This window comes from Manis javanica, chromosome 2 (genome assembly GCF_040802235.1).
Source record: "Manis javanica isolate MJ-LG chromosome 2, MJ_LKY, whole genome shotgun sequence".
NCBI lineage: Eukaryota > Metazoa > Chordata > Mammalia > Pholidota > Manidae > Manis > Manis javanica.
The window spans coordinates 22,282,108-22,303,870 of NC_133157.1; the positions used below are offsets into that span (position 1 = coordinate 22,282,108).

At 43.1% G+C, this 21,763-nt stretch overlaps 1 protein-coding gene across 9 annotated transcripts in view; it reads right to left on the minus strand.

The window, feature by feature from the left end:
- PALM2AKAP2 (PALM2 and AKAP2 fusion) overlaps positions 1-21,763 on the minus strand; it is a 416,273-nt gene that overhangs the window by 223,381 nt on the left and 171,129 nt on the right. For all 9 annotated transcript variants that reach the window (XM_036990572.2, XM_036990574.2, XM_036990581.2 and 6 more), the window contains 2 exons: positions 20,831-20,911; positions 9,277-9,407 (listed from right to left, as the gene is read on the minus strand). In XM_036990572.2, the coding sequence (XP_036846467.2) occupies positions 9,277-9,407; positions 20,831-20,911 (212 nt within the window). The remainder of the gene's footprint in view (positions 1-9,276; positions 9,408-20,830; positions 20,912-21,763) is intronic.

Sequence of the window (21,763 nt, forward strand, 5' to 3'; positions counted from 1 at the left end):
GCTTCCCATGTAGCTCTAGTTCAGTCACACTGAGGCCTCCCTTCCTTCATTCCCCCCCTTTTTTTAACTGCATCAAAAAAAGATTTTAAGATTAACAAAAATTAACAGGAATACAACATAATAATAAAAGGAACATTCAAACAAACAAAATAATAAAGGCTAAGCTTCAGCTATGCACCAAACAACATAGACTTGGAGACAGACTATGTTTTCCAAATCTGGCTGCAAACACATCTCCCATCCCACATACTCTTCTGCAATGTGACCCTGCCACTCCCATCAGGAGGCAGAGGCTAATTTCCCTCGCCTTAAATCCAAGTGAGCTCTACTGGTTCGGATGCAATCAACAAGGCAGAGCAGTAATGCTGTGAGACTTCCAAGGGACAAGGACAGAAGTCTACAGCTTCCACTTGGGTCTCCTGTAATGTTTGCTCTCTAGATGCTCCCCCTTTGAGTGTTCCCTTGCAGAGCCCAGGTGCCATGTGTTGATAAGGCCGAGTCTGTGGAGGAGCAAAATGGAGGTGCCAAGCCCTTGAGTCACTCCAGCTTGGGCCCTAGACATGTGAGTAAAGAAGTTTCCAGGTGATTCCAGGACCCAGACCCCTACAGCCATTCCCCACTATATGTGCTTTCCCAGCTGAGGCCCCACACATTGTGAAACAGAGACAGGCCATCCCAATATTCTCTGCTTTAATTCCTGACTCAGAATCCATAAGCACAATAAACCTTAATTCTTCATTTTGCAAATGTGACTGTACATGTGCTGCAAACATGCTAAAAAGAGTTTCTCAGAAAAGGGCTGAGGTATAAGCAAAGCCTGCCTCATAAACATGTCCTAAATCTTACTCATCTGCTGCTATAGACCTCTTTCCTCTCTTTTGGCCTGAAATTCCCACTGTTAAGGTTTACACCTTGGGAGAGAGATCTACAGGATGCTTGCTGGCAAAAGTTGCTTTTATGGTGGGAGAAAGAAGAAGAGCATTTCTTTTGGTGTCCTTGCATGAGTTTGCTAGGGAAATAGGATCCTAGAGGGGGAGTCAGTCTGCACACCTTTACCTCCCATTTGCTGCCTTGGAGGCTTGGACCTGAAGGAAGGAGAAACTAGCAAGACCCACAGAGACAGGCCTTGCAGTGACAAGCCTCAAGCAGCCTCAGGTGCATGGAACTCTTCTCTGGGGCCTAAGGGGAATACAAGTGGAGTTGTACCCAGGAGATTGGCTTGGCTCCAGGCCCTGTTGATGGAGTGTCAAATTAGCCTGCCTAAACATGTCATCTCCCCGTCAAACCCTTCCTGGTCACCAAGGCCACTGGACTAAAGATTCCACTGTCAGGCCTCTATTTTATGAGTTTATACACCGTTCTCACTAGAAAGCATCCGAGAGACCATCCACTGAATGCACAATTGGTGGAAACTGCGCAAGAAAATATTAACAGGACACTTGATGTTTTTGCTCCATCGAGAATAGGGAGGGGGTCAGAAGTGACCATATTACAAGCTAGAGGAGCACAAAAATACCATTTTCAAAACTTTTTGTAAAACCTGGGACATGGCAATCATAGGCCAAAAAGCCAAGGACCAGCCGCCAAGAAATTGCCTTTGTACAATCTTTTCAACTATAGCAATTGTTCTAAGGACTAGAAAAGGCAAGTATTCCCCAATGTGTTCTTATAGGGTCTCAGTGTATAGACGAAGTTCTCCTGTTATTTTCACAGTTATAGAAACTTTAAACCCAACTTACCTGACCAGTACTGAGGCAAATGTAATGGAACCTACACAACCCAAACAAGGCAGGACGCTTGGGGTCTTGTAGTAAGTAAGGTCCTACAAGCTCTTCCACTATTGCCACTAAGCAACACGCACACAGTGTTGACATGCTTGAGAGCAGGTGAGTGCTTCCTTCCTTGCCTGTCCCAGCTTCCCAAACCGGCCACAAACCATAAGCATCCCAATTTCAGAGCCTGTGGGGAAGGACTTCCCCGTGCGGTCCTGGCAGGCCAGGAAAAGAGAGCTGTGGGGAACTGCAGGGAATAGAACTCTCATCTCATAGGAGTTTGGAGTAATGAAAGTTGTTCCAGCATGGACAAGGGTGTTCTTCTGTGAAAAAGTGAGCTCCCTGACACGTTCAGCCTCCAGGGAGGGACTGTGTATTGACTCCCACTCACCGGTTTCATTGCACTTTTGAGCATCAGGCAGTCGATCCAGATAACACCTCAGCTTTGAATACTCTACGATTCTATGGTTTTATGAGTTGTCATAAAATCACTACCTTTTGCCAAATCAGTGTGGCACTGGATGCCAAAAAAAAAAGAAGAAAAAGGCAATCATTTCTTTTTAACTCAGGTCTGGCTTTCATGGTTCAGTGCTTGAGAGAAGCTTTATATTGTCAAGCAACTGAAACACTTGTATCATTCTGCACAGAAAATCATTCGTGTCATCTTCATAAATCTTTTTTTCCCAATTGTACTGAGAAATAATCGACATATGTCACTGTATAAGCTTAAGGTGTACGGTGTGATGGTTTGATTCACATATATTGTACTATGATTACCACAGTAGGTATATCTAACTCCCATCTTCTCATATAGATGTAATACAAAGAAAAGAAAAAACGAAAAAAATTCTTTCCTTGTGATGAGCTCTTAGGATTTACTTTCATAACACCTTCCATATATGCCACACAGCAGTGTTAGCTGGGGTCATCAAGTTGTACATTGCACCCCTAGTACTTATTTATCTTATACTGGAAATTTATACTTTCTCCCAGCCCCCCACCCCACCTCTGGTAACAAGTCTGATCTCTTTTTTTATGAGCTTTGGGGACTTTTTTTCTGTTCCTACTTTTTTTTTAAGATTCCATATATTTAGATCATATAGTTTCTGTTTCTCTCTGTCTGACTTATTTCACTTGGCATAATCTCTTCAAGGTCCGTTTGTGTTGTTGCAAATGGTAGGACTTCCTTTTTTTAATGGCTAAATCACATATCTATATCTTGGCTATTATAAATAATGCTGCTATGAACATGGGGGTGCAGATAACTTTCTGAGTTGGTGTTTTTGTTTCCTTTGGCTAAGTTCCCAGAAGTGGAATTGCTGTATCACATGGCAGTTCTATTTTTATTCTTGTGAGGATCCTCCATACTGTTTCTATAGCGGCTGCACCAATTTACCATCCCACCAATGGCGCACAAGGGTTCCCTTTTCTCCATATCCACACCAGCGTTTGTTATCTCTTGTCTTTTCAATGATGGCCACATAAATCTGTTTAGGGTTCTGTACTCTGAAGCTACTCAATGGGGTGATTTTTATCTTAGTATCAACACCTGTAATGTCAGGCTTTAAGTGGTGGTTCTCAACTGGGGACTGTTTTGCCCTCCAGGGACATTCAGCAATGCTTGGACACTTTTGATTTGAGTCGGGGTGTGTGTGATGCTACTGGAATCTCCTGGGTAGAGGCCAGGGTTCTGTAAACACCATGCAATGCACAGGGCGCACCCCCACCACTAGCCACTCTCCTGCTCAGAACATCAATAGTGCTGCTCTTGAGAAACCCTCCTCTAGAAGGAGGGAGGGGAAAACAATAACAACAGCACTGCTTTTACTTCCTGAGAGCCTTGTACTTGGCACCCCAGGAATGCACACTCTCTCCACATATGACAACTCCTCAAGGTGGGCACTGCCACCCCCAGGGTGCAGGTGAGGGAACTCAGGGCCAGAGAGGTCACATGGCTTGCCCGAGATCAAACAATTCGCAAGTGCAGAATGAGGCTCGGACCCAGCTCCGTCAGACTCGGGTCCAGGGTCCTCCTCAGCAAGTACGCTGAGCCCTTGATCTAGCCTCACACTGTTTCCAGCAGAGAGTCAGCCCGCGCACAGCCAGGGAAACACACTGGGAGCAAAGGGCTTCAGAAGGAGGCGAAGGAACCAAGCCTACAGTGAAGCTGTAGCTCCTGAAGACACCTGTGGGGCTGCCTCTCAGCCGTCATGACCCCTCACAATGACCCAAGCCCTGCCCCTCCAGGGTCCTGGCACCCTGGCTACGCAGCTTCCTGAGGAGACGCTTGTGGGGGCTGAGGAAGGAGGAGCATGTTACCCATCCATCCATTTACATCACAAGGAGAACTGTGGTGTCAACTCATTGAATATCATGTCTAAATATCTTTTAGCGTGAAATAACTTCTGTTGAAATTTTTGAGAACATGCTTTGGAGTCTGACAGAGCCAAGTTGAAATACTCGCTCTTGCATTTATTAATGGGGATATTTGGGGCAGCAAGTTAATCTCTCTCCCCAGCCTCAGTTCTCCCATCCGTGTTAGGGGCGCCACCACCACCACCACTTCAGAGTTAAGGGGATAAAAATGAACAAATTCGTGAATTGAACAGAGGCCAAAAAGATAGATCAGTACTCAGAACAGAGGGAGAGACCAAAGAATATTAGGCAATATAGTGATACCACTGTATCACTACATGGTTTATGGTATGCATAGTTTTATTTTGGTGGAACAAAAAGAATGGGAGCGAGAACAGGGCTGGCCAGCCAGTTGTGGCCGTGTGGGGTGGGGTCCCAGGCTGGGCATGTGCAGATATAGAACACCCAGAGCTAGGGCTCCAGGCCCTGCTGCAGGAGGACAGTGCGACATGGAGTTAAAAATAGTCAGGCTGAGGGACACAGTGAATCCTAAGCAAGTGTCCTTTGTGATTCCAACGAACATTTCTGTGGTTGTCTTTTCTAGAACAGTTATTTGTGGGTGACTGTCCTTTTCTTGGTTGCCAAAATCCCATTATAAAACACACACACACTTCTGCCTGATGTCTCTCATCTTCTGCTTTGAGGCCCTTAAGAATGAGGAAGATTAAGTGAATTCTGGTATCCATCAGAGAGCAACAGAGGGACTCGGAAAATCTTAAGTCAGAAGCAGAAATGAACCATCCGCTTATACCTCGAATTTTCTTTTACAAAAGTTTCATGGCCCTTTCTGGGTTAGCAACTAGGACTTCAGTATTTTACTCAATTCATATGTGATGTGTGACATATTTTAGCACTGACAGCTGTCCAGATAATTAGTGACCTCTGTGATGAGTCAGTTATGCACACACGGGCTCTTTGTTTCCTGAGATCCTTCCCCAGTTCTGGCCCGTTTCTAAAACCACTGCTTTCCACAACAGTGACATTTCCCTGCACAGGTATATTTATTCAGAAAAGAAGTCTATAGCTGGCTACCCAAATTAGAGAATCTCAGAACACCAGAGCTGGAAAATCCTTAGAGACCTCTTACTGAAAAGATGAGGAAATTGAGACCAGAGAGAGTGAGATACTTGCCCAAAATCACACAGCAATTTTTATCAGCAGACCTAGACTTTGTGACAGCTTGTTCCATTTCCATTTACTACTCCATGAGGTTTCTCATCTTCAGTGGGGTATTTCCAAGGTGGGGAGTGGGGCAAGTTTATTTCCCATACTTCCCACTGATCAAAGAAACTTAAGAGCACTTCATTTCAAACACCTGAATAAAACATAATGAAATTAGGAAGAGAATCTTAAGTAGGAAAAGCACAAGGTAAGTGAAAGACTTGCTGATTGGAGATGTCAAGTAGACAGAACAAGTGTGACTCTAACAGCCTAAAATCTTAAGAACATCAGTGTGGGACCCACATGTGGCCCCCAGGGACCCATCACGTACAATGATGGCATGGACAGTGGTTGGCAATGGGAAGAAACAATCCTTTGAACTTTCTCCATTCGGCACTGCAATGGGAAATGAAGCATACAGAAAGCCGTGGTATGTGGAATTAAAAGAAAAGGAAAATTAAAGAAATCTGTGTACAGTTTTTCCTTTCAACAATGCTGACTTTGTTTAGCTTATTTTACTTCTGGTTTCTAGCAAGCCAAGAATATAATAAACAGACTGGGCCATCCTGACACTGCCCAGCAAAGAGTTTCCCAAAATAACAACAACCTCTTTCTCCATTGTAGTGACCAGGGCTCCTTACCTGGGTCACTGACTGTAAATTTCCTGGGATAAGGCCCGAGAACCCATATTTTAAGAAAGCTTTCCACGTGATTCTAGTGCCCAGGATATAATAGCCCAGTTACATTTCCCTTCTTTCCTCCCTTCTTCCCTCCCTCCTTCTGTTCCCTCCTTCCTGCCCTCCTTGTGGGCTGCCCTCAAAATCTAATACCACATGTAATAGTTTTGAAGAGAGACAACTTTCTCAATTCTAAACAACCACCAATTTACAAAGAGCATTTTGATTAAAAAAAAACAAAAAACAGGTAGGTAAACCTGGAGCTTCTTGTAAGGCTACTGGCACTGTGAAGAATTTTGCAATCATAATTAGGAAGGTGGTTATGTTCTTTGTTCTTGAAGATATCCAGAGAAATGGACATATGTCTGAGTATAAATTCTCATGCTTAATTTGAAGTCTTTATCACATTCAGAATGGCCCGGACATAAAGAATTAAGACTTGGCTTAAATCCCATATGCAGCTGATGTTCTGAATTAGGTTGCTCTTATCTTTTCTTTTTCTAAACCAAATGACCCAGCTTTCCCTTCATTTTCTTTGTAGGCATTCTTCCCATTTTTTGATAAAAAGTGGCTTAGGTGACTTACTATTCTTTAAGGGAGGAGAGATGACAGCTCCTGTCTTCCCCTGGGCGGTGCTAAACATTGTAAAGGAGAGGATGTGAGTAAGATGAGGAAAAGCAGAAAGTGACTTCCACCGTAGGAAGAAACTCCTCCCTCCGAAGGCTCTAGGAGGAAAAGATGCCCACTGGCAGACTTGCTTCTCTGAGAAAAGCAACTCCAGGGAACACAGCTCATCTCCCAGCAAATGAGCAATTCCCAGCAGAGCCACAACTGTGACAGAAGGAAATGACCCCTGAATCCAGGCCTAAGCACTCCACCCTTACCCCTTTAGGCTGCCATGATTTCTTTCCTCCTGGCTTGGGTATCTAGCTGTCTCTTAAATGGGCTCCAAAAGACTGCCTGCATACACTGAGTGAGCTCTTTATTTTGTTGACTCAAAAGACAAAAAGATTTTCTTTATTTTTCTGAGTATGGTTATGCCCATCTGAACAATAAACCAGCCCTTAACTCTTAAACCTCACTCTGATGGTCAATTCAGCCAAAACTGAGTCTCAATATAAGACTCTCCTTCCATGTATAATGGCTGCCCCACCTACAGGGCACGAAGAATGACATTTGTATCCAAGCCAAAGTGACACTGCCAAGTGTGGTTAGAAGACATTTTCCAATGCCATTTAAGAAAAACAGAAAAGGTCGTGCAACTAATTTTATCATTATTTTCCAAATGCTTTCTGCCTCCCATCTGTATTAACACCTACTGGATGAAATGAATGTATATGTGAGGCTCAGTTTTTAAAAAACAATTTTAAAAAAGTTTCTGCCCATCACTGTCTCCCTTCACATCAGAGACGCCCCATTCTGGTTCTCTGCTCTTGTTTGGAACTCCTGGCCCCCAGCATAACACGGGCCCACCCCAAACCTGAACTGCAGTTCTTGTCGTGAACAGACCCAGGCCACTTGGTTCCTAGACTTTTGCCAGGTTGGACTGGAGGGTAATTTCCCAGGCTTCCTTTGCCAGGCAGGGGTCCCCTGATGCATGGTGCATGCAGCCCCAATTCCTTTGTTCAGCAAATAGCTATGAGGCTTCTGCTTTGCAGGAGACCTATGTGCTGTGATTATGTAAAACCAGTAAGAAGGGGACATGGAAATGACTGGGACTTTAAACAAGAGTAAAGACAAAGAGATGCTGTGTTGTGTCAACTGTCACTCCAGCTAGAAGCAACATGGACTTACCACTTTGGGACTTAAAAACTAGCTCCTTAAAAAAATGATTTCTCAAACCCGCCTTTTCCTCTCCAATTTATTGTCAGTATTTTCAAGAATCCTTGGCCTGGACTTATCTAAGATGTGACAAGCAGAGCCTCTTCTGAGGAGAGGAATCCCCTGGGGCTCAGGACTCTGCCGGACTTCATCCTGTCCCCTCCCTTTTCTATCTTCAGGGCTTCTAACAGGAAGTCCTGTCCTTTCCTTCTCTGTGGGGTCCTGGAGGTCCTGTTCCTTACAATCTTGATGCCAGTATTTACAAGATTAAAATTTACTTCTTCCAATACCATATACATAGTTAAGCCTTTGCACTTTGTATTCTAAGAAACAGGTGTGTATGTACATACACATATGTGTCTATATCTTCACACACACACCCCCACACACATGCACATCCCATACAAACTTGCTTTTAGCCAGTTTCCCCCACAAGCAAAGTTTAGCTAAGCTTCTTTAATGTTTTAAAAGAGCTATTAGGGTCCAAGCAAAGTAAGGGTACAGGCCTTTGGGGCTTATGGCCAGTCGGCCTGCTTTCCCTTTGGTGACACTACTGAAATCCCCAAGCTGATCTCATAGTCTTCATTCTTGCTGGGAGTCAAAAGGGCTGTAGCAAGTTCACTATTCCCTTTTGTATCTTAGAAGAACTCCTAACTCAGGAGAAACAGATGAAGCTCTCAACAGAAATTTCAGGCAGAATTTGGAGGGATGGGATTTGAAACTAAGGCATCTACACTCACCACCATCCACCCCCATCTCAAATCTCTGGGTCGGTATCCTGGGACCTGGAATGGCTGGGCCTGACAGTTTTCATGTGGAAACCTATGTTATTACTCCTGTATGAGCCTGGCCAGCCACTGGTCACAGGAAGGTCACTTATCTTCCAGACGGAAATGTGCAGAACCTGGTTGAGAGCAACCCAGGAAGCAGACTCACCCTCAGAGCAGGGAAAGTAAACAATACAAAGTGAATTTTTAGAGCACAGGCACAAAATCCAGAGGGGTGCCCTCACTCAGCAGTTCTGTACTCTTCGTTTCAGTTCCAAGACCCTTGGCTATGGTTTTCCCTTTTCAGGTTGATCAGATGTAACAAATCTGAAGAGAGACCCACTAGAGCAGCAATAACAGCTAACAGCCTGACCCAGAGGAGGAAAAAGACAAAAGCTGATAGAAGAGTTCAAAGAGGGGCATTTAGTGAAGGGGCAAGCTGCTTACAACCCCTCACTGGTCCATGAAGATACCCTTGTATGATGGCCCAATACAATAACTAGTACTCAGAGTAATAACTCTGGGTTACCTGGAAAAGTTTAAACGGTATCAATGTACTCTGGAAGGTAATTCTAAAGATCTGGGAAGCGCCCTCTAGAGGACAGATGTGGTCACTGCACCATAAAACCACAACTAAGGGGCCCTGGGCTGGAAATCACCTACCTCTGAATGTTGTCTTCCAGTTGCTTGACTCTGAACTCATCCTCCTCAGACTGCCGCCTCCGGGCTTCCTCCTCTTCAGCGGTTCCAGCGGGTATACCCTGCAGCAGCCATTTTTCCCGAAGCACTTTGGACTGTGGGAATGAGGAAGAAGAGACCAGATACACCTTTCAGTCGGAGGCCTCTCCATCCGCAGAACCCGGTTTCAGCTGTGCCCCCGATCAGCCCTCCCCTGACTCTGCCTTCGCCTCATTAACATGCCTCCCAACTCCACTCTGGCCCAACCCCCAGAGAGCCACCAGGAGGATTTATTTCTGTCTTTCCTACTATAAAAAAAGGAAAACATACGGAAAAACAGAGGAAACTCTATAATGAATGCCCACGTAACATCATCTAGTTTTAACAGTTATAAAAATCTTGCCAAATCTATGTATTTTTCACCAAAAGCACTTTAAAGGAAATAACAAACGCCACGACATTTCACCCATAAGTATTTCAGCATGAATCCCTAAAAAATTAGGACATTTTTCTATGCAACTACTGCTCCATTATAAAATTTCCTAAGTCACCTAATATCCAGTCCATTTTAAAGTGTCTTTGTAAAAAATTAATTTTTGTCATGCCCCTTCCTAAAGACTCTTTTAATGACTCCCAACCATCATCAGCTGTCTCCAAATGGTGTTAAAATCATGCACCCCACCTGTGCACCTGTGTACTAATATACTGTAGAGTAAAAGAAAAAGGTTTTGTGTCTCAGGTCAATGGCTTGGAAGGAGTGATAACTGCTTTGAGAAGGGAAATGAAAACAGCTGAAAAAAAAAAAAAGGCTTGTTTAAACTCCCTAAAATGAAAAGCAAGGTAAGGAAGATGTGGGAGAGAATTTCTGATTTGGGTTTCCATGACACGGCCCCCCGACGGCAGACAGTGGCTACTGGATGCATGCAGAGCCCAGACCCTGGATATCATGGCCACAGGACCTGATGGGCAGGTCAGAGGCTGCAGGAACGGAGCACCGTAAGGGTGCAACGCCGTGTCTGCCAGAAAGAAGCAGGTCTTCCCAGCAACGACAGGAATAACGGCTTCATAGAGCAACAGAGTAAGCACCGGGCACCCTGGCATCTCTCCTGTCAAAATCTCGTTCGTCCTCATTACGCAGGGTGAGTGAAGGGAAGGCAAGGAGCTCCTGTAACACCTGAGGGCCAGGTTATGGGCGACTTCGAGCCAGTTCAATATGATTTACACAAATGAGAGGGTGGGATATGTCTCTAACATTGTGGACACAAAAATTTATACTCATTACAGTTTCCTTTCTATAGCTTTTATAAGCAAAAGATCCACAGTTCCATAATGGACTCTCATTTTTATGCTGGATTAAGGGCTATTAGTATGAACCCATAAAATGAGTTATAAAAATTACCAACGTTTTGTAATAGTAACCTGGAGTTCATTAATGGTTCTGGTTCACCATTCTACGGAGAGGGCCAGCGGCCATGCGGACTGTGGACTCCCTGCTGGAGGCACAGAAGTGACTTCAGTGGTGGAATCCCTGCACTTCTGGAGGGGCCCTCATCAGCAATGCATTAGTTTGGTGACCAGGTAGTCATGGTTTTCACTGGTGTTGTTTTTGCTTTTTAACTATAAATCATTATTATAATTAATTGTTAGTGGAGATCCATTTGGTTACTCTTAGAGCACATAGAGAAGCATATTTATAGCACTTGACCTACAGTTTTCTATAAATTAAAGACATGAGTTTGTTCCTATGTGACTCCCAATTGTACTGATAAACTAACTGCAGACACGTTACCCTCTGACCCTAATAGACTTTAACAGTCACATATAAACTAATACGCTTAAATCGATTACACATTACTATGCTGCCTGTAAATGTATTAGGTATAAATAGTTTGCAAATACCACCAAGGAGAGTGTAAAAAAGTTCTTTACAAAAATTTATAGGGCATTGTTTAATAATATAAAATCACGTGTAAAAGCTCACAGTACAATTTCTTTGCATTGGTTGTTGCTCTCTCCTATGGTCTGAAATGTGTTCCCCACCCTCCATTCATATGTTGGGGTCCTAACCCCTACTCCCTCACAATGTGCCTGTATCTGCAAATAGGATCTTTCAGGTTAAATGAGGCCTTTGGGATGGCTTTAATCCCACATGACGGGGGGCCTTCTACAAAGAGGAGATTAGGACATAGACACGCACAGAAAGGAGACTGGGTGAAGATACCTGAGGAAGACAGCCATTTACAAGCCAAGGAGAGAGCATTATAAGAAACTAACCCTACTGACACCTTGTGGTCTCAGACCCATAGCCTCCAGAATTGTGAGAAAATTAATATCTGTTATTTAAACCACCCATTCTGTAGAATTTGTTATGGCTACCCTAACAACTACTATATTCACCAAACCTTTCTTTATCACAGAGATGTTTTGCCCATTGGAAAGCAGGAATGGATGGGATAAATTGGCTGCTCTTTCTAAGTGGGCTATAGAAGAAAAAAATCAGAATTGCCATTTTCTACTCAAAATTCCCCAGAAAGATCATGCCCACATAACTGCAAGAGGTTGTGTTGCACAGTGGTTAAGAGCCTGGATTCTGGAGCCAGTCTGCTGGTTACCAGCTGTGTGACCTGACAGGCTTAGTTTCATCATCTGTAAAATGGACACAACAATAGTGCCCATTCCAGGCTCATTATGAGGATTAAATGAGTTCATACACAAGAAGTGCTGAGCCAATACTTAGTACTAGAGAAATTTTATTACTGTGGTTCATCGTTTTCCCTTAGCCTCTCCTCTCACCCGAGAAAGAGCACGTAAAATGCCATCTAAGAAACCTTCCTCCACTTTTGCTAGCAGGATCAGTAGCTGTCTGCTCTGCCCTACAGCAGAGAACATACTCTAGAGCACTTTCATGCTGTCCTCAAAGCTGGGACTATTCCTTATTAATCTTTGCATGTCACTGTTGCACATAGCCCAGTTCCAGTGAATGAATGAATAAATGGGTGAACTGGAAAAATCTCCCATTTTTCTTCCCTCTAATTACTTGGGAGGGGGTGTCCCACTTTCAGTCTTCCCGTGCTAACATGTTCGACATTAACCTAGTTCAACTATGTAGGTAAAAACCTCGGTAGGATTTTGGGAGACAGAAGTGCCAGCAACCTTGACCTTGGTATGTGGGTCCTTCTGGAAATCAGCATGGACAGGCCCCTCTTTCTCTGCCCCAGCAGGGATCCTTTGCAGTTGGGGCTTCTTAAAATATACAGGGCTGCTCTTGGAAATATTCTCTCTGCTCTTCTTCACACAGTGCCTCCTGCCATCAAGGAAGGGCTCAAACCCCCTGATTTCTGGCTGATTTAGCCTTGACCACTGGTTAGTACCTCTGACAAAAGTAGCCTGTAACCACGAACACCAAAGCTCATATGCCCCCAGATCTGTCTCTTCTCTGGATATGTCAGTAATGTCAGCAAAACATTCCCAACAGCTGGAGGCAGGAAGAGAGGATCTAATGGGACAGGATGGTCCCAGGGAAGTCTGTTTCACAAGGTCTTTTGACTTAAACAAAAAAAAAAAGCTGAGCTGATTTTTCACGTGGCTGCAGAGTTATGCTATCAGGGGGAAACCAAACCTCCAACTGAAATACATTTACTTCCAAAGACTTTCTCCCCCCGCCGCAGACCCCTTGTGTTGCCTCCGAGGGCTGACTGTTCACGCCTCGGCATGTAAAGCACTTGTGCCTTGCGATCAAAAGCATCAGTTTCCCTGGACAGTTCAGGCTCTTGTTGGCTGCCTGATTTCAGAATTATGTGACAGGCAGAGCTCAGTCAGACGTGAAAAGGAAAAATAAAAAGTTTTCTTTTTAATGCCCTATTGTCCAAATAATATACACCTAAAAAATGCATCCGAGCTTACAGGTGCTAAGAACTGTCAAAACTTCACATTTGTCAAGTAGCGGCAGCCGTGAAGTCAAGGCAAGGCAAGAGCAGGTGGTGAGAGGGCACCGGGCAAGCGAAGCCAGGGCAGGGGCTCCTGAAAGGCGGGAGGGAGAGAGCTCCTACGGTGAATCTGGTTTCTGCTCTACAGGCCTGTCCAGCTTTGGAAAATAAAACTAGAACAGAGCGTCTCAAACCGCAACAAATGCATAAGGATCATTGGAGAGCCTGCTAAGACACAGATTGCAGGGCCCCATCCCCAGAGATGCTGATTCTGGAAGTGTGGGGTAGGGCCTGGGAATGTGAATTGTAAAAGCTCCCCGGTGCTGCCATCACTGATGCTGCTGGTCCCAGGACCACAGTGGGAGCAGCACTGCGTGAGAATGTGTGACTATCCAAATGCCTGAAGAGTGCATAAGCTTTCCCTCTGGCTAGCCAAGCACACTGATCCCAAAAGGAACTCCTCCCCCTCTTATAAGCTAGTCTCTCCTCCTGCATCCCCATCTCAGGAGCGCTGGTGCCCCCAGTCCCCACAGGCCAGGCACTCTGCCAGGTCCTGCAGACACGGCTCAGGAAGACAGCAAGTCCCCACTCTCTCCGATAAACAAGGATGCAGGATAATTTCTGACCATGATACGTGCATGGCAGGAGGTAGGCAGGACAATGTGACAAACAGGGACTGAGGGAGGACGCGTTAGGTGAGGAAGGTCTGAGTACTTGAACATTTGAGCTGAGAGCTGAGGCCCAGGGCAACGTGTCCCAGGGGGAGCAACTAGCAAACATAATAGGCCGGGTGTGGGACAGAGTTGGGTGAGCTTGTGGGCCAGAGAGAAGACAGGTGGCTGGGCCATAACGAATGGGGAAGGGGAAGGGAGGGTGGATCCAGTTGACAGCAGAGAAGAAGGCAGGGGCCAGATTAGGAAGGATGCTGCAGCCTTGTGAAGGAGTTTGGCATGTGCTCCAAGCGCAGTAAGAAGAAAGCAGATTGCAAACGGCAGGACTACAAAGTACAAGTGAGGGGACTATGTCACTCAGGTGACAGCACGTTAGCAGGAAACAGAGGAGAAGACATGGGAGGCACGGGCCATGTTTTAGAGGTGGAGTCAAACCTGCCAACAGATTAGATGTTGGGAGCGAGGAAAAGGGTGGGATTACAGGTGACATTAAAGATATTTGGTTTGAGCAAAGGGTGGTATCATCAACTGGAGATTGGGAAGACTAGAGGAATTTCAAGTGCTAGAAGAGCAGAAAATCAAAACTTCCAGTTCGGGCATGGAAAGTTTGGGAGGCTTATGGAAGTGACATCCATCTAAATGGACATGTCTGAATATAAGAGCCTGGAGTTCAAGGGATGTTGGGGCTGACTGGAAACATCAGTTTGGGAGTCATCGTAAAATGATATTTGAAGCCATGGTATTGGGTAACGATGATAACGATGAGGATAATTCTTACAGAACTTTTAGTGTTTGAAATGCTTTACATGTAAACTCATTGAATGTTCACAAAAATCCCATGAGGTAGGAGCCAATATTAAGCAACTTACCCATGGGCACACATCTAGTAAAGTGTGGATCGAAGGTTTGAGGTCAAATGGTGCACTTTGCTATCCTGCCTCTACCTCAGACATAAGAACTATGTTTTTCTCAAAGAGGATTTACAAAATCATCAGGCCACACTGACCTAACAGGGTTAGGCCCCCCTAACAGGAATAACTCCTTTCCAGCTTCTCTAACGGTGGCTTTGTATGGATGCTCTCTCCCACCCATCCCTAAGTCCCTCATAGTCAGGCACTTGATCTTTTATTCGTCCACAGAGGCTGACATGCAAGATTATAGTTGGTGACAATAAATACCTTTTGAATGGGTGACTGAAAAACCATGCACGGACACTGTATTTTAGCAAATAAACATTTTAAGACTATTAAAGTTAAAAATGACCATAGAGATCATTTAATCAAAGCTTTTTCTCCCCAGCTTTATTGAGGTATAATTGACAAATAAAAGTCTACATGACAAATAAAAATATACATGATTAATCTTTTTAACCAAAATAAAAAGGTTTGAGAAATTAAACTTTTTAATCTACAGATCAGGCGAACTGAAGTTAACTTTTCAAGGTGATCCAGGTAAACAGTAAGGAATGTCTGGGGTGGCGGGTGGTGGTTGGGGGGGCAGAGTGGGAAGTGGGAGATGAAACAGGAATTTTTAGTAAGTTTCTAAATGTTTTTCTGATTGTAGTTTTTATAAAGTTATATCTAGCATCTTTTTACTTTATAGTTCTGGCTTTGGTATAGTAATTAGGTAAGACTTCCTCATTCTAGGACCATTCTAAGACTTTACACATTTTACTCCAAACCTTTCACATGCCTGTAATCTGCCTAAAATTGGCACTGGCTGCATAAATGGATGATGCTGGGAATCTGGCTAAATTCAATCTGCTAATAGAAATGGCTTAAAGGCCCTGTGGACAAATACTCATATTCTCATTCGTGTCTCCTCTCCCTTCTTCCCCTTCCTCTGGGACACTTCCCTTCTTCCCCATTGACTCCCAAGAAGATTCTGGTTTAGTTTTGAGGTTTAGTTGCATGATTTAATCCACTCAGAAGCCAACCCAAGACTTCCCATAGAAGAGAGCAAGTTTTAACTTCCACTCAAGCTGTGTTTAGAAGCCAGAGGAGATGTGACAGGAAACAGATGAGACAGAAAGATTCTTCACCCTGGGTACCCTGACTGTTCAAGATTTTTCATTTGAAATCGGTCTTTCACACATACTAATAACCAAGGAAAGTTTAAAATGAGTGCCAAGGGTTCATAATAGCAAGAGACACTGTAATATCCACCGCAAGGCTCCTGATACCTTCAGGCTATTCAGCAAATGACCTTGGTGGGTTGACAATAAATACCTCATAGGGTCACAATTCAGTCTTCGATTTTTTTTTTCCCTTTAGTCTTCTTGAAAGAAAAGGCTGTGGTTTTTAAAACATAATGACGATTTTTATAGCTTGGATTACAAGAAAACTCTACTCAGGTTTCCCCGCTCATGAATAAATAATCCAAAGGCAGTTTATGTATGGACGATGTGGTATTAGCAATTTGATTCTGACAGTGCTGACTCTGTCATACAAATCTTTATAAATGTGACAGTCCCAAAGCGATTCATGCGGCAATACGTTCTGAGTGCCTACTCTTGCTAGGACCTTGAACCGACCAATAAAATAGACAAACCTCCAGCAATTTAACCAAGAGGCAGAGAGGAATATAAATTCAGTCTGTCTGGTATAATACAAGAGTTGACTTATTTTTTTAAAGTCACATTATCACAAGTCACAATGAAAACAATAAAAATAAATAATTGTTTCCATGGACTAAAAAGGCAAGATAATTTTTCAAAAGAAGAATAAAGATCGCTCTTACCTTATGAAATATGACAATATATTAAAAAGCTAGAGGGATTAAATGAGGATAGTATTGGCACAGGAATGGCAGATTAATGGAATAGAAAGAATCCACAAATGGTGGCCTCAAGTATAAGTGAGAAATATGTATATGATAAGACATTTAAATCAGTGAGGGAAAGGATGAATTAATCAATAAATCATGTGGAGACAAATGGTCTACCATCAGTAAAAAGTAAAGTTATTCCTATCTCATACTTTATAGGAAAATAAATTCTAGATGGGTTAAAACTACAGAAATATAAGAAATACCATAGGTAAGTGTTCATGATGGAGATGTTCTTTCTAGGGACATCAAAGCCAGAAATCATAAAGTAAATGGATCTGAGATGTGATTTCATAAAAATTATAAAGTTTTGTATGAGAATGCAAAAGAGCCCATACACAAAAATCAAAAAAGAGGTAAAGGTCCATGTATTTCAGATACTAATGTTAATATAATTTCATTTTTCTCACAGGCTGATGGAGCCTATGAACAGGGGTTACACATCTTAATCTATACAATTTTGGGAAAAAGCATAGAAGGATATATAGTCTGTAGGTTTTATCTGGGTGGTGACTAAATGGTTGATATGGTTTTTTTTCTTTATATTTTCCTATACTTGTAAATTTTGCTTTTGCAATGATCATACACCCCTTCCTTTCATAATCAGCAAAAATAATATAGATAATAAAATTGCTCACTCATCCCACATATGAGCACTTCTTGGAAATTCTTACATCACAAATACTAGCTAGGTACTAAATATAGCTGAGGGACCTTGTATAAAGAAATCTGAGTTTAATTCGGCTAGGACTTCAAAACACCCAGAGGTTTCCTAATCACTGGGGTATAGCAGCTAATATTTCAACATTTCATACTTTGGTCCTTCACTGCATTATAGAATTTGTTTATCATCCACATATAAGGTAATAATATTCCATTTTAGGGAGTTACTTACTGTCTAGCCCTAAATATTGTAATTATAAAGAATATGTATCAATATACAAATATCAAAACTACTGTCTTGCATTCTATTAATTTTGACAAGAGACCAGTGAATCTAAATAATACACATCTTATAGCATCAGAATAAGTGTCCATAGATATTTGATAATGAGAATTATATCTTGATAATGAAATCCAATTTTTCTATTTAACTTTGCACTGAGAATATTTTTTTCTTAGCACCTAGGATTTTGTAAGTTGGTGAAGTAAATATTAACTACTATTTTCTTAATATTTTCTACCTCAAGGAACTACCAATAATTACTGTGGCATATCTCCACACAGCCTAAATTTCTGGAATCTATGAAAACATACTTGGAGTAAAAGAGACAGTAATGATGATAATTGGCATCTATCTAAACTATTCAAAAGGAAACATTTCATTTGAAGAGAACAGTGTTCTGGAGAAAGCATGGTTATGCAGGCAGATAACCCTGGGGTTTAACCAGGGCTGCCCCAACTCAACACCCTCAGTTCTTGGGCAAATTATTAGATCTCATGAATTTGTTTCCCTGCCTGTAAGATGGGGAGAGTAGTATCTAATTTGTGGTCATTATAAGGGGATATACTTAAAGTACCTTGAACATATTAGGCACTCAAAAGAACAATGCCTATTATCAAGGGTAGAAAAAAGCTGCCATGGGGCCAGGAGGAAGCTGGCTGAGTCCCCACCAAGAAGCTCACGGAGGAACTATAACCTCAGTCAATTTACTACCATCCAGGGGTGAGGCTGCCAAGCTCGAAACTGAATGATCACAGGGAAGATGACTCATGCTGTTCAAGTTCAGTCAACAGTTAACTGATTTAAAGCAGAACATATTCCTTTCTGGTACCTTACATGATCCTATCTCTCAGTGAGACGCCACCATCCTTAATATTAAAATAACTCAGTTATTTGGGGGAGGATGGACTCAGAACAAAGAGAGGCAGAAGCATGGTGGAAGCTTGACCTGGGCCAAGCCGCGGTGCCATGACTGTCTGCCTTGCTGCAGATCCCACCTCGTCAGAGCACAGAGACTCGGTGCCTCTAGGGCTGAGGTCTCTCTGCAGCAGAGTACCATGTTAACCATCTCTGGGAACGTTGAGTTTTCCTTGTTTTGTCATTCAAGGATAGTGATCCACTCTCATTCTGCCTACACAGGCCTTCTCCAGAGAGAGAAAATGACAACACATCAGTCTTCACTTTTTAAATTTCCATCATTTCCAGTCCTTTCTCCCCAGGTTATAGCTAGATTACCTGGTGAGAGGGCTGGCTGTTTCCTGAGATAGTCAATCTCACCAACTGTGTGAGAATTTTACCAGGACAACCATAAAGGACTATCTGATTCCTTTGTTTTCAGATCTTTTAAGGGATCTCACTGCTTCCCCATGCAATACCGAGTCAGTTTTACGGATGTTTCTGTTTGATGGATGCATGGCTGGCTGGCTGGCTGGCTGGCTGGCTGAAAAATGGACAGATGGACAATGAAAAGAATGTTGTAACACTGTGCTGGACCCCAGCAATGAAGGAGTCCTTGTTATCTTATTTGGCACCCAGAATGATGAGAAGCGGGGCAAAGGGAATTTGATCTTCTGACATATGTTTAGTGCCTGACTTTTGAGCCAAAGAATGCAAAAATCAAGAATCACCTTGAGCTTAAAGAGGTGAGGCACTATTTAGCCAAAGACAGCCCCTCATTCTTTCAGTCATCTTCTTAAAAAGTTCACCTTTAACCAAGAATTCACTGAGGTTTTAGTATATTTTGGTCCCATAAAAAGTGAGCTGACTGCACTCTGAGCCAGAGATCCAGCTCCATCCAGACTGACCTTGAACAACTCACTTTGTTGTATTAAGTGTTTTTAAGCCCACTTCTCTATAAGAAGAGGATACTAACTAGCCCCCAGTCCTCCCTCAGAAATGTTGTAAGGAAAGAGAAGTAACAGCATATGAGATGTATTGCAAGCTACTACAAAGTCCATAAATGGATTTACACAATAAGCAAGAGAAACAGGCAATATTCTCAGTATCATGCTGCTTTTCTTCCTCTCAAACACATTTCTCTGGTGAAAGTTAATGGTAAACTGATATATATGCGAAGCAGATGTAGGTCATGCTGCTATTCGAAATCAGCGGCTAGCTTGCTGACGATTCTCATTTTATGGATTCATTTAGCACAACCCTATCATCTATGAAGAACGGGAAATGCAACCACAAAGGTTCATCCTGTTTTAAGAAATCCAAATAATCCCTGCCTGGCATCACCCTGAAAGTGAGCCCCACCTTCTCAAGCACACTCTGAGCCATGCAATTCTGTGTGTGCAATGTCACAGCAGCTTCAGGTAAGCGGGAGAAGGTTTTCCTAAAAAAAACCCAAGAGCAGTTGGAAGGCAAGCAGCAACTCCTGGCTGGCCACTGGAATGTGGTCACATTATTTTCTGAGCCTGCAGAAAGCAACATTCTGCAACCAGTGGAGTCCTTGTGACAGTGATAGAGCTTTCTCCTGGGCTGTAATCAATTACAATGCTTAAGTGCATTATGTTTTAAAGCAAAATAAATAAGCAAACAGCTTTCTCTATCTAACATGGTGCAGTAGAGACCCAACCAAGTCAAATCATTTCAATGTCCTCTTTCAACCCACTGCTCATTCTCACAGAACACTTTCAAATTTGTTAAAGTAGAAATAAAACAAATGAACAATCTGAAATGAACCGGGCTGCTCTTTTATCATACCACACCAGTTTTATCTCCCTTTACTCAATATCAAGAAAGAAAATATTAATATTTTTAATTTAATTAAGAACATTGTATTAAATGTACCTTTTGGAATCTCTGAACAAACACACATAGCACCTATGCCCTGGAGACACTGCCCTAGAACACTGCCTCACCCACCATGTGGAGATTCTCATCCGATTTCTATATATAACCATCACATTTCACATGCACACGCCACCCCCAAGCCCATTCACATGCACACTATAATCTTATCAAGCTTGCAGAAATTGGAATGCTGTAACAATGCCCTGAATTTGAGAAATTCACAAGAAAAGCCAAGGGATGGCTTCCTGACTGAATGAAAAAGGGCTAGTTCCGTGCGCAGTAGTGCCTGCACGCCGGGGCAGGCTCTGCCCAGCTCTCTGGCGTGTGATCTGCATGGCTAATAATGGGATAGGTTCCTGGGACCAGCCGCTTACCTTGGAATGCTGCAGCAGGAGTATCTGCTCGTCAAGCTCCTGTCGCTTGCCTTCTATTTCAGTCTGCCTCTTTCTTTTCTCCTTGAAAATAAAGAGAGAGAGGCTATAAGAGTGGGTGGGTGCTGGCTGCAGAAATTCTAAGGCAGGAAGCAGGAGGAGCGGCACACATCTGTAGAGACACTGCTGAGATGCTGGGCACACACACACAGTGTCACCTGCCCCTCCGCCTCTGGGTGTGTTGTAAGCAGCCGTGTTCTCCTAACATGTCTGCTGTGGGCTCAGTGAGTGGGAGAAATTCTCCTCACTCAGCGAAGCTGCAACAATTTAATCCAGAAGAAAAGGCAGTGTCTATGCACACACACACACACACACACACACACACACACACACACACACAGAATTATGTTCTGTGTCATGTTAATTTGGACACAGAATAAAAATGTCTCAAATGAAGAGACTGAGATTGTCATAAACTGTAAATACGACAGAATAAAACAGTGGGAATTATAGGGTTAGACTTCTTTTATCAAAACCATATACATAAATAATCCAATACAATTTCAAATTTTGTAGGACAAATCATCAGGTCGGACATACCAAACCATGTAAATTAGCTGGGTGCCCTTTGCTTAAACTTGACTTGAGGAGAGCATTTCCCGTGGGTGGGGGGCCTCATGAGGTTACAGTGAATATGAAGTCAGGAGTCGGTCTGCCTGGGTCCAACTCCTCCCTGCCATTTGCTACCTGTGTGACCTCTGGCAAGTTCTTATACCTCCCTGGGTCTAAGTCATCTCTCACACATAGAAAAAATGGAGGTAATAATTGTACCTAAACCATACAGTTGGGGCATGGATTAAATGAGAATATACTTGTAAGGGACCTAGAACTATGGCCTGGTCCACAGTAAACATAAGATAAATGTTATTTGCTCTT